This window comes from Mirounga leonina, unplaced genomic scaffold, assembly GCF_011800145.1.
Source record: "Mirounga leonina isolate KUSES-001 unplaced genomic scaffold, KU_Mleo_1.0 Mir_94, whole genome shotgun sequence".
Taxonomy (NCBI): domain Eukaryota; kingdom Metazoa; phylum Chordata; class Mammalia; order Carnivora; family Phocidae; genus Mirounga; species Mirounga leonina.
In genome coordinates, this window is record NW_023270855.1 from 13014741 (window position 1) to 13028458 (window position 13718).

Consider the following 13718-nt stretch of genomic DNA (forward strand, 5'->3'; position numbering starts at 1 on the left):
ACTATCTCATGGCACTAATAAAGTAAGGAAGTACACAAAACATTATGGTGACATGACAAAACAGAGAAACCAGCTTGAAGGGCAGGACACATCTGGGGCAATCTGAGCATCAAAACAAATAATGACATTAAAGGATTATAATCCACTGGATTAAATAAAAATACAGGAATCCATGTTGTCACAAATACAAAATTAATATGTATTAATACATATATAGTATACATACCTACATGAGAAGAGAAAGTTCTTTCTTAAAAAGCCAACTAACAAATGTAGAAATAATAAAATAATAAAATCATCAAGGGACAGCCATGCTAATAAAAGAGGCAGGCAGGAAACATCAGTGGACATTAAAGCTAGTGGATAAATGTTTAATTTGAGGAATAATGGGATATTTACATGGTTGCAAAATATCTCCTCATAAATGTTTCCTAACTACAAAGAGAGAAAAACCCTAACCTTTAGTGGACAAACCTGGCGATCACCACCTTAACCAAGTGACTGGAGTTAATATCACCAGTTATAAGAGGAATAGGCATCCTGTGCCTCCTGAAATGATGCACTGAGGAGAATAAACATTTCTTTGATGTTCCTACAGAAAACGCATGACCCCAATTCTACCATGAGAAAACATCAGAGAAACCCAACCTAACGGACATTCTACACAATAACTGACCATACTCATTAAAAATGTCAACAGAGGCTAAAGAGCCGTGACAATGGAATGCAACATGACCTGGGCTTCCACTGGCTATAAAGGGCATTACTAGGATAAAGGGTGAAATATGAATAGGGTCTGCAGAGTGAGTAACAGTATGGTATCTTTGCTAATTTCCTAATCTTAGTAACTATACTGCATATTTATGAGAGAAGCTTCTTGTTTAGGAAATACATATTGAAATACTTCGGGATCAAGGGGCATCATGCCAGTGGATCTCAGACTATAAGAAAAACCGTGTGTATGAACAAGCAAATGAAGTAAGACATTAATATCTGGGGACTCTGGATGAAGAGTAGATAGAAATTCTTTGTATCATTCTTATCACTTTTCTGTAATTCTGGGATTATTTCAAAACAAAAGGCTTGAAGTGGTTTTAAGGGGGCAAAAAGCAGATTTACGTTTTTAAATGGAAAATGCTCATTTTTTGAGTAGATGTACCAGTAGGAAATTTATATATTCACAGTTACTGTATTATCAATAATCATGAAATGACCACTCAGCTGCCAGATTCCTACGTGATTCGTATACATTTCCACGTACCCCCTGTGGCTATACTGACCATGGTTTCTTGGGCACCCCAGGCACCCGTCTACTACTTCTCATTGAGCGCCTACAATGTGCAGGTTCTGTGCTAGGAGGGCTACACGGACCAGCTCTCTTAGCCCCACAATAATGCAGAGAAGTACATATTATTGTACCCATTTTGCAGATGGAAAATCAAAGTACAGAGAGTGAAGCGACTATGCCAAGATTATGTGCCTAGGAAGCAGCAGAAACTTAATCAGAACCCAGGTCTGAGTCCTGAGCCCAGGCTCTGAACACCTCCACCATACCCTCTGAGGGGAATATTCTTTCATTTAACGCCCGCTACCATCTGCAGTGGAGACATCCACAGGCTGGCACCAGATGAAAGATGTCCAGTCTAGTTACTTAGAAGGGGGCCAAGAGATGCTCGGCAGCCCCCCCAAAATGAAAAGACCCCAAGACACATTCATTTCAAATTATGTGCGATCACATGTCTGCCACAGGAACCTTCATTCCTGCAGACTCACTGGCACTGGGAACTGCCGCTCGGGTCCCTCGGCTGCAAACACCTCCCAGCAGAAGGGAGGCAGAGGAAAGGCACCCCCAATGCCAGGGGCAGGGAGGCTTGACGAGGCAGCGGCGCCTCGCCACAGAAAGCCTGCGGGCAGCCCGTCCGGTCCGTGGAGCCTGAGCTTCCCTGCGAAAGCTGGGCTGCCACACTCACCACAGATAAAGCATGTGGTCTTTAAAATCTCCTCCTTCTTCTGCTTCTCACTCCTCAGGTCAGCAAAGGTGTCAATGATGACCCCGAAAATCAGATTAAGGACGATGATGATGACCATGAAGAAGAACAAGAGGTCATAGATCACTCTAGCGGCAAAGAGGGGCTCCTAGAAAAGAGGCGTCTCCATCAGTGAGGTCACCCCACTGCCCTTTGGTCTGCAGAGCTCAGGGCAGAAGGAAGAGGCTGCCAATGGGCCCAACATTCGTGGCTCACCCTCACCCCACGGGTCTGCTCTGTCACAAGTTAAACTGGACAGCAAACTTGAAAAGTCACAGCTGTGTCTCTTTTTCACACCCGTTGTCCAAAGGGTCGGTTCTGCCAATGTCGTGTGGCATGTGCACGAGAGCAGCTCCCTGGCATCTGAGGGGTCTTGGACATGTATTCAGGTAGGCCAGACCCGGCCCGGGGGGCAACAAGCATTTCTGTGCCCTGAGCGGAGGGTGGGAGCTGCCCCGTCCCACAGGGCAGGGGTCCTCGCCCCGCTCCAGGGTGGGCAGTGGAGAGAAGGAAGCCTCAGCTAGCTAGCTCTGCACATCTACTCCGCACTACACCAGCTCTGCTTTGTCGTGGGTTTCTGCGCAAGCTCTCTGCCTTGTGCTCTGGCCCCCCGCCCCCTGCCCCCCCCGCCCCCGCCCCTTCTGCCCTTCTCCCCCCCCACTCTCCGTTCCCCTCAGGATCCAGCTACCTCTTTGGATGGCTTCCTGAGCACATCTCCTACTCCGCCCCCGCTCCTCAGCCCATGACTCAGCACCGTGACGATGCACATCAGCAGCGTCTCACACGTGTGCTCTTTGTCTTGCTTCGTCTCTTCTGCAAGGACCGGCTCTATGAACACGGTGAGTAACAACAGATTTACAACGTGTGGGAAAAGAGAGACCATGATTTTGAGATGGTGTTCCCTGAATGCCAGCTCACCAGCTACACACAGGAACAAGAAAGAATAAAACTAAGGAATCAAGTGTCATATACCTTCTTTCAAAAAGCTGAAGTTACCTGGGGCAATTCTGTTTTCATCACCAACCCTTGCTTGTTTCTCAAGCCAAGTCAGAACTGCCCTTCCCTATATTAAATCCAAAATACTCCCTATCCTTTTCAGATTTAAACTCCAGTCCCAGCTCTGAACAGGCATTTGACCTTAGATAAGTTGCTTAATACTCCGAATCACAAGCATCTCGTCTCTCAGCTGAGGGTAATCCCACAGGACCTAGCTCCTCGCTGGCTAAATCCAGCGACGTTTTACAGCAGGTCCCCTGGATAAATAGCTTTATACTGGACGCTGTCCATTCTTAATCATTTTTGGAGGAAGAACCATGTCTTGCTGCCTATCTTGTTCTTTTCAGCAGTTGCAGGGAGAATGGTCTTGCTAAAACAGATCTCATCATATCACTCCCCCCGCCCCACTTTAACATCTATTCGTCCTTTGGGTGAAGTTTAACCTCCTCAGCCTAACATGTAAGACCCTTTGTGATCTGGCCTTTTGTTGACCTCTCTGGCTTCATTTCTTGCTACTACTCTTCCTCATGATCATTATCTCCTTTAACACACTATATTCTACTTCCAAGCCTTTAGACGCCTTATTCCCTGGAATAACTGGAACATCTAACCCTCCTCCACTGTCCAAGATTCTACTGTTTTAGTTTAACTATCACCTCTGGGTGCCTATCTTCTGTATTCCCTCCTTATTCCTAGCATTTAACATACGTCTAATAATCACCTAGGTGCTTCCCTGCCTCCTCCATCATACTGGTGTATCTTAGAGTACAACATAGTCCCTGGCAAATAGGGGGCACCCAGTAAATAGTCGCTGAATCAACCAAGCAGGTATTTTCTTCCCATGTAGCCTTCTTTTCCCTTCATCTCCCTCCTCTCTCCCAGCCTTTCCCCTTCGCTACTGGCCTTACTTCTGAACAATAAATCTGCTTCCATCTGCTTCCAATGTCCTGTGCACCATCTAAGCTTCCAGAGGAGCCTAACACTAACATGGGGCTTAAGCCTCCAAGGTCCTACCTTCTTTGGGTGCAGGAGAGGAGCAGTTCTCCACAGTCTCCACCCTACACACGTCAGAGTATAGGAACTCGCTTGCCAAACTCTCGCTGGCTCCTGGGAAAGAGAGGAAATTTTATGATGAACAATCTGGCAGCATATGGTTAAAATGTTTGAAGTCCCCAATTCACGGCTGATTAAACAATTCTTTACATAAATAACACCCTACATTCCTGCATATAAATTCAAGGCAGAGATACAATTTACACTTTCATTTGGTGATCTGGATGGGAAAGAAGCCAGAAATGTCAATTCCTGTAGGCTTACTAGAAATATCGCACTTAAATAGCACCTCTCCAACTTTAAAGACACACAGCTGAAACTCTTCGACAAATACTACTGTACGTACAGACTCCAGCAAGATTTACACCAAGTCTGCACAAAAAGCGTCAGCGAGCAGGAACGGAAATCCAAGGTCCAGACCAGTTTAGTTCGGAACCCTAAGATGGTTGGCAGCAAATTTCACTTAGTGTCAACTTGGAGGCTAGAGTTACATGCCAAGAATGCAGCATTTGGGAGAACAAGGCTGCCTGGCTTAGTCAGTGATAATAATTCTAGTTTGTTCACTGGACTTGGGGCCTCTGGCTACCTGATTAAAAACAAAACAAAACAAAACAACCCAGCAATCTTTCACTTAATGGTGTTAAAATATTTTAATTGAGACAAGGAACATTTGGGTATCACTCAAGTATATGATCATTTTATTTCATTCTCAAAAGTGGAAATGACTTCTGTTTTCTCTCTATAAAAATAATGTAAGCTCACTGTCAAACTTGCATACAGTTAAAAAAAAAAAAAAAGCCCCAGAGACAGCCACTGCTGGGGGGAGGTAATATTCTTCCATATTTTAAAAGACATATATGAGTCTTTTCATTTTTAAAAAATATATGTGGATCCTATTATAGTTATTATTCTGCAATTTCCCACCACACTTTTGTGGGTGCTTTTCCTTGAAGGTTTACAAAGATGTGCCCTCTCTGCAGGGGATGCCACCCCATAGGACACTCTAATGGAATACTCAAAGTTTAGACTGGTTCCACTTTCACACTGCAGTGAACATTCTTCCATATACATCTGTTTCAGCAGGTTTTTCCTTTAAGGATAAATTCCTAGAAGTAGATTTACCAAGCCAGAGGGATGCATCCCCCTGTGCTTTCGATATATAGGATCAAATTATTTTTGAATAAGTTGTATTCTTTTAAAAACTGACTTTAGTGAATAAGTTAAATGTAGGCTCTGGACCCTTATACTCAGCATCTGACCTACCAAACCACCCTTGGAATAAAGTGAGAACCAAGCCCTGGAATCAGAATTCATAGTCTGAGTGTTAGGGAGATACCCACATTGCTAAAGTCATCGTTCTCTTTAGTTCACTTACAATCAAGAACTGTTCTCTTAACATTAAAAAGATCCGAAGATCTCAAACTCACCTGGAAGAGCGGTTTCATTGGGCAACCTATCTACTTCCAAGATAAAATCATCTTTGAAGAAAAGATAGCCCACTATTGAGAACAGGTAAACCAGGATCAAAGCCAGAACTGCTGTCAAGATGATGGACCGTCCATTGCGAGTGACACTTTTAATGACATTAAGCAGAGTCTCTTCTCTGTATACCAAATCAAAAAGCTTTAAAAATGAACAAAGAGAAGACAGTGGGAGTTTTAAGAAGCCTCTAGGTTAGATGTACACAAATATCTCATAATGAAAACTTGATTTATAGAGAATTTACCCTTTTAGAAACTCAAAAGCATTCTATTATCTTAACACTTTATACTGCTTGTCTTAGTGAAAACGGAGATGGGAAACATTAGCCTAGAAAAGGTGGGCAGGAAGCAAGAGCAATTTCCAGTGGTACTCATACAGTTGAGAGGTCCTGAAGATGGAGAAAATACAGGGTAGTACCAGTGGGTTTCAGAAGGTAAGGGAGAGCAAAGTGATGAGGGTCCTGGCATGCGTCTGTGTAGGGAGTAGTTGCTGAGTTTCTGCTAAGGGCCAGCCACTCTGCATACAGGATTGGACCAGCCCTGGCCCTGTCCTCCCGGAGCTTGGAGTCTCACAGGGAAGGCCACATACAGCAGGCCAGCGTAGGCAGCAGGGACTCTGGAGTGCGAGGGGCAATCTTAGCTCAAGCACAGGACATCAGGACAGTGGGCTAGGTACTTTCTCCTCCCCACTGAGCCTCCGTTTCCTCATCTCCAGACGGGAGGACAGGGTGCTGCTGTGAACCCTAGCTACGTGATGTGTACTGCGTCCAGTGCATGGCATACAGCTGCACTTACATGCTGAGTACGCACAGTAAATGCTAAGGATCATTTCCTGATGAAGGGACTGGGCCAAGGTCACACAGCTCATGGCAGGGACACTGGTGGTGGTAACACACCAGGAAGCCTAAACCCTTCCCATCTCCCTAATGGGGGGAGGAGGTGTGGGGGGGGGCGGAGACCCCGTGCAGTGCACTGTGGGCTCACAGTCTCGGCTCGCCCTCTCTAAGAGACTACTTTCTCTTTGCAAGAAGTTGGCCTGTAGGTACTTCTAGGTATGTGGTACTGATGGCTGGTTTTCTCAGATATTTGGCTGCAGGAAGAGTACAGAGCCGTGGAGGAGAGCTCTGTGGGCTTATTCTTGGACCAGGGGGCTAGTTTTAATGTGGTCTCTGTGCTGACACCAAATCTTCTAAAGGTTCTGCCTCCACACGGCTTTGGGGAATGACTGCACAGCCAACTGAGTCAGGGGACAAGGGTTTGAATCCTGACTCTGCTTTTAATTTGTAGTAAGATGATGATCAAGCCATGTAACCTCTCTGAACTAGCTAATCTCCGAGTCCCTTCCAATTTATAGTTTTACATCTGAGTTCATTTTCTGGTCAATTAGCCCTTCTGCCTCCATAAGGCCAATCTGTGTCCTGAGACCTGTGGTTGGGGCACCAGGTAAAGTAGGAGACTCAAAGGGAAGGAAGCAAGAAAGGCATTTCATCAATATAAGAGTACAAAAAGCTAATGTTGCTATTACAGTTAAATATTTTCCAGCAACCTACTATGAAGCAGCAAGTGAGAGCAACTTCAGACAATAAACAAATGACACTTGTGTTCTGGGGTAGGAACTGTAAGATTATATAGCCACCAAGTCATTGAGATGACAAGTAATTCCTTTTTCCACTCATCTGTAATTTCTGACTTTAAGACAATGGACATGCATTACTTTATAAAGGAGAAACTTTCTTCTAATTGGAAAATGACACATGTTCAATGGAGAAAACTTTGAAAACACAAAAAAGCACAAAGAAAAACAAAATTCACCAATAACCCCACCATCTACTCAAGTTATTTCTTCTGCCCCTACTACATTGGAAAAATGTTATACAATATACCATAATACTGGCATATAGTCAGCCCCTTTCACCAAGCAATCATGAACATTTTTGTGTCAGAAATGATCACCTAGACTGTCACTGTACAGAAAAACCAGTCTACTTAACCAAAATATTTACTTTTTTTTAAAACAGTCAAGATGTTTCCAATTGCATGCCATTAAAAATAATGCTGTGATGAACACCTCTGTACTTGCCTCTACACATACTTGTCCAGTTATTTCTTTTTGGAGAATTTCCAGAAATGGAATTGTTGGGTCAAATGTTGCAACTTTCTAGAAACATATCGATCGCCCCACTGCTTTCCAGAAAGGCTGTACTGATCCATGCTGTCAGGGGACAGGGGCCACTACAGACACCCTCGTAAGACCTGGACATGCTCAGGCCTTTGGACCTTTCCAAACATCACAGGTACAGCTCGGCATCACACTGTTGTTTTAATTGGCACATCTGTATTTAGCATTAATGTGGAACATTCTTCCATGTTTACTGACCATATGGATTTCTCCTCCTGTTACCTGCTCATCCATGAATTTGACACATTTTCATCTCGGGGTGTTAACGTTTTCTAAGGACACATTTGGATGCAGGCTCGAGACCAGGTTCAGCCAGTCTGGGGCCCCACTCTCCCACTGTCCTTTTCTGGTCTGCTGGAGTGGGGCTTTCACAACCTCGGGAGATACGGGTTTTCCCTGCTGGAGGTCTCTCTCCAGCTCCTTTCTGTCACAGGTTTCAGTACTTGTCTGTGATTCTCAGTAAACACATTAAATTCTACTTTTGATAGCAAAAGTAACATGTCACCTGAGGTCAGAGACAAGTCACAGCCAGAAACACATACAAGAGGCATCCAGCCACCATCTGGTTGGATCCTGGTGAGTTCTCCAAAAGCGAGCTGAGCTCAGGTAGCACTGGCAGCTCGGAGTTACTGTTTCTGTGACAGATGAGAGACGTGAAAGCAAGAATGCAAACTGCACTGGGAAATACCAGCCACACCGAAGCAGGGACTTTTTCACGAGCTCAGATGAAAGGCAGTTCGGAGCTGGGCTTATGAACTGACTCGGCAGTCACCAGAGCTCAGCTGCTATCCGGTCTCTGGCACTTACTGGGTGACTCTGGGCAAGTTACCTAACCTCACCAAGCCTGTTTCGCCTTTCGCCATCTGTCATTTGCAGACATCATCTACCTCAGAAGTCGTGGTGAGAGACGGTATGAAAAGAGCACACGGGAAACATTCAGTAAATGGTGGTAATGATGATTTTGTGGTCCGTGAGGGCTGTGAGGGCAGAGACGGTATTGGTTTGTCTCCCTACAACAGCCCTGCATCTAGCATGGGCGCCAGCCATCATCTCGAAGGACCAAAAGCAGAGGACTTGAAGGTAGAGACAGGGAAACGAAGCCAACGGGACACAGAACGTAGGCAAAGTCACACCCTCCCAGGAAGAGATGGCACTGTCTGAAGCAGAATCTCCTGTCTCTTGGGAGAGATCCCTCGGTTGGGATGAGAGAGACCTCCAACTGAGCTCTGCCTCCTTGCCCAGGAGGACATGGGTCTCCCTGACTCTAAAACCAGATCCTTGGGGCACCTGGGTGGCTCAGTCGTTAAGCGTCTGCCTTCAGCTCAGGTTATTATCCCAGGGTCCTGGGATCGAGCCCCGCATCTGGCTCCCTGCTCAGTGGGAAGCCTGTTTCTCCCTCTCCCACTACCCCCTGCTTGTGTTCCCTCTCTCGCTGTGTCTCTGTCAAATAAATAAATAAAAATCTTTAAAACACACACACACACACACACACACACCAGATCCTTATCCAGGGACATTATTGTAAGAGACAAAAAGGCTCAGAAATATACATGGAGCTCTCAAGATTTCTGATACAGAGTGACCAAAATAGGCCACATAATGGCCATCACAAGTATATCCAGAGACCTCTTTACCTAAAACCTCAAACTATAGCCAGGCCTATTTTAAAAGGAGGTAAAACAATCCATTTCCCTCAGCCTGCCAACATCTACCACTAATGGAATGAGCTAATCCTGATGACCTGAAAGGTGAATTCTTTATGGTGTTTTGGATGGCAGAGGAAGTAAGCGATGACAAAGACAGTAATAATAGCTAGAATTGCTAAGCATTTCTTGTGTGGTAGTGCTATTCTAAGGCCCTGACATGCACAGTTGCAGATAATCCCTGTGGCAGCCCTGTGAGGGGGACAGCTTGTTCTCATTTTGTAGATGGGGAAACTGAGGCACAGAGAAATTCAGTAACCAGTCCAGAGGTCACATGGAGAATACCTCCCAGAAGAGTTTTCCTTGCTCCACCCTTTGCAAATAAATCCCTTTGATCATTTTTTATCCTCACTAACATTTTAATTCTTCTAGTCCCTTTATGGATAGTTTTGCTTGCAGATAGCTCAGCTTTATGCTTCTTGTCATTTGATGTAGGTACAAGGCAAAGGTTTCTTATCTATAACTCTACAGGTCTAGATTCCCTCTAATGACAGGAAAGTAAGTAGATATTTGGTCTATAATTTAAAAACCTGCTCAGGAGGAAGGTGATTGAACCAACTCATTTTATAGACTATCAAGACCTTAATCACTTGGCTCAGATTGGAACCAAAGAACTTCCAGCGAAAAGGTCTCCTGGACCAATAAATCTATTGAGCTCCCTGTCATAGATCTTGGGACTTTGAAAAAACTCCTCCTCTTATTTCGTCACTACATGTTCTCCCTGGGAAGCGGATCCCATGAGAACTGTCAGATGATGACAGTCTCAAAAAACATTCTCCCTGGTAAGCACTGGCTGAGTCCAAGAAAGAAAGCAAAGCAAAGATGCATGTGGAGGACACATCCCCTGGTCCAGATGGCAGGCACTGCATACCACTGGAAAGTGAAAGGTCCAATGTGCACGCAAGCAGCACAATCACATACCTCTTGGTCCCCTACCAGCTGCCCTGCTCCCTGGGGAGCTTTCTTCTCTAGATACTGGAAATGAGGCATGTGACCTTGTTAGCCCCGACATACCAATCACCATTAAAAGGAGAGGTCTGTGAGGAGAGACACAGGACACTCCTAGTTTTCGACACGTAAAATCTTTCCATACCAGGAACTCACCAGCAGACTGTAGAAGAACTCGTGGACAAAGAGGCCCATGGCGCAGATCAGCAGATACAACAAATGGTAAAGGAACTCAACATCCAGAACCATGGCTCGATAGCCTCTAGTGAATGTTCCACAGTTGCCCACAAAACTCATTAGAAAGATGATTTTATTGCAGACCTGAGAATAATGACAGGAACAGCCAGATAAACATGGACCATGACAAACTGCAGACTTCATGACAGCCGAGGGCCATTTTCACGCAATGGTATTTCCGCAACTGTGCCCAAACAAAGCACCAAGTGCCCACCGAACCCGCCCAGAACCATTTTGCAGATCTAAGTCATATCGTTACTTTGCTTTTCAGGCATATTACAAATTATGTGGTAGTCAAATAACTTCATAAGCAACAGTAATCAAGTGGCATTTGTATATGACAAAAACAAAATTAACACATACTGAAATTATGATTTTCGAAATGAGATATGAATCATTTCTAACATACTTATATGAGTTAGTCAAACACAGAAGTCACCTCAATCTATGAATCCTGTGATCAGCATGAACAAAAGCATTTTCTGAATTTCTGTTACATTCTAGGCATTATAAGGGTTGCAGTTTAATGAGAACCAGCTAATTCTTGTCTTTCATTGCTCCTAAATTCATAGAGGAAATAATTTTATTGGGGGAAAAAAAAGTAAGGGACTTCAGGATGAGTTCTGTTTCCCTGCCGCCCCCCACCCCAACCCCAGGATTAATAATTTTTCTTTGGGGATCCGTCCCTTTCCATGTATCCTTGAAATCTGGGTGGGGCTCCATCCCAGTCAATCGGCAAAAGGGGTGGTTCCGGGATAGTCATGTGACACAACTAAACCAGTGATACCCGCTGAGCTCTTTCCTGGGACTGCAGCAAGAGACAACTGTATTGCTTCGTCCTGACCTTGAACCTAAGAGAAAGTAAGTTTGAAGCTGCTACCATCCACCTCTCCCTACCACGGAGCCTGAGTACGATCGATGCAGAGCCCAAAGATGGAGCTGGATCCTGAGGCTACTGTCTGGGCACCTGTACTCAGCTGCACCTGACGCGAGGATCTTCGTTTCTCAGTCACACGAGCCGATGCATCTTCTCCTTTGCTTCCGCTGGCGTGGATTCGGTTTTTTGATACTTGCAGCTGGAGTTTGAGCTACCGCCTAATAGAGTTCCACCTCTAATAGAAACCCCATGCCTAAAAGTCCATCTCCAGCAACACGCTGACAAACACTCCAATCAAGAGAAGACTGGAGGGGAAAGTTTTTCGGATGTACTTGGTAAAACCATCTTCTGCTCCCCTAGCTGCCTTGGCCATAGGTGCCAGGAAATCCTGCCTGTTAATCTGGCCGGTCAGTGTAAGAGAGCTTCTCCGCCATCAGATAAGTGAGGAAGCCAACACCCACAGAGAACGTTAGGCCTTCTCAGACAGGATAAACATTCAATGCCCCAGTACTTTCTAGTGTACTAGTGATTCTACCCATCACTAGTATAGGATCTTTCATTGGGTGAGAAAGTACCATTGACCTTGGATGATCTGTGTTGATGGGGTTTCAGGAAAACAAACAAACAAACAAAAGGCCATGCTCTGATTAACATTCTAGGACCTCAGACATGCCTCGGCTCCTGCTGTCTCAACAGAGCAATTCGCTTTACTTGAATCCACTCTGCCCTCGGTTTAAACAACTTCTGCCCTCGTTTCCTCCATTGCTTCAGCAGCCCATATGTATTCACGGTCTTGGCCTGGTGTCCCCGCCTCCTACTGACCCTGCTTAATGAGTCTGACTGGCTTCTGGCCTCACCTCTCCCCCAGTCTACAAAGGACCCAGCCAGGGCACAGGCGGCAGTCTGTTGGCCCTTAGCACCTAATCCCGGCTCCTGCAACATGACGGCTCACCAGCCCACCCCTCCCACCACTCTGCCCGCACCTGGCTGCCAGGACACCACCCTGTCCCGCTTCGCCGGCCCTTGTATGCCCAATGTTCCTTCTCTGCCCATAACTACTTTCTTTTGTCTCCTATGTGTTTCCCTTTTTTTATTCACTCTAGTTATTTATTATAGTTATTTCAGCTCTCCTCACCCAGCTGTTACTATAAATGGTAATTGCCTAGTTTAAGTCTTTCCCCCAACTGATTTATGTTAAAGGAGAGATGACTGTGGAATGATTAAAGCCCAGAGAAACAACAACAAAAAACTAAACAGCCCATAAGACAACAACCCCTGAAATACTGAGTTTTTTCCCTTTTATTTTTTTGTTTATTCTATATTTCCTTCTTAAGTAGATTCCTCTTAGTGATACCTACATCAGTGAATGACACCTACCTTCCCTTCTGTAACACTGCTAAGTCTTTGTCACTCTGGTCATACGTTTTCAAATGCCACAGCTAATAATGGCTTGCCTTATCATCTCAAGCTGAGTAAATCAACAATTTAAGTGCATTTTCACCCTGAAACTTAGGTCTTTGCATGACTCCACTTTAGTTAGTTGCATTATTCTTTTCCTAGTCATCTGTGACTGAAAATTTGGAGTTGGGGGTTGCCTCCTTCATCACCCCATCAAGATAGTAATACCTTGTTGGCCTGGAGAAAAGGACCCCGACTGAGGCCCTACATGGCTTTCAGGTGTGAGGCTCTGACTCTAGGCCCACAAAACGTTACCCTATCCTTTCCAGCTCTGACATCTGTACCTTCTTCTTTCTTCCACACTCTGACCAAGACCCAGGCTTGTCACACCTAGTCAAGAGCTCTGCTGGGGGTCTGAAATGGTCCTCCTGCCTCCAGTCCCTCCCACTTGAATCCACATAACATTCCACTACTTGAGGGCATTTTTCCAAGAATACTTTTTTGTATATGCCATTTCTTTGCTCAAAAAAACTTGAGTCATTTCCCACTACTGGGAATAGAGTTTCCCAACCTATATTCTACAACACTAATTCCAAGTGATACTTAAAACAAAATGTGGGCAAGTAAGTTTAGGAAACAGAGATACACGGTTTCCATTTCTTGGAGATTCATAACCCTTATCATGCACGTTAAAGTCTCTCAGAAATCCTAGAGTAAAAACCCTTTAATTTTGTTTAACGCAGGCTCTCCCTCATGGACTGGACCACTGAACCTCTTTCTCACCTAAGATTTATCAACTTGGAGCCTGCTTTGGAAACA

At 44.9% G+C, this 13718-nt stretch overlaps 1 protein-coding gene across 2 annotated transcripts in view; it reads right to left on the reverse strand.

Moving 5' to 3' along the window:
- The window catches only part of ITPR1 (inositol 1,4,5-trisphosphate receptor type 1), a 328878-nt gene that overhangs the window by 28027 nt on the left and 287133 nt on the right, over positions 1–13718 (reverse strand). For both annotated transcript variants that reach the window (XM_034997067.1, XM_034997066.1), the window contains 5 exons: positions 10544–10708; positions 5504–5699; positions 4038–4130; positions 2716–2855; positions 1971–2136 (listed from right to left, as the gene is read on the reverse strand). In XM_034997067.1, the coding sequence (XP_034852958.1) occupies positions 1971–2136; positions 2716–2855; positions 4038–4130; positions 5504–5699; positions 10544–10708 (760 nt within the window). The remainder of the gene's footprint in view (positions 1–1970; positions 2137–2715; positions 2856–4037; positions 4131–5503; positions 5700–10543; positions 10709–13718) is intronic.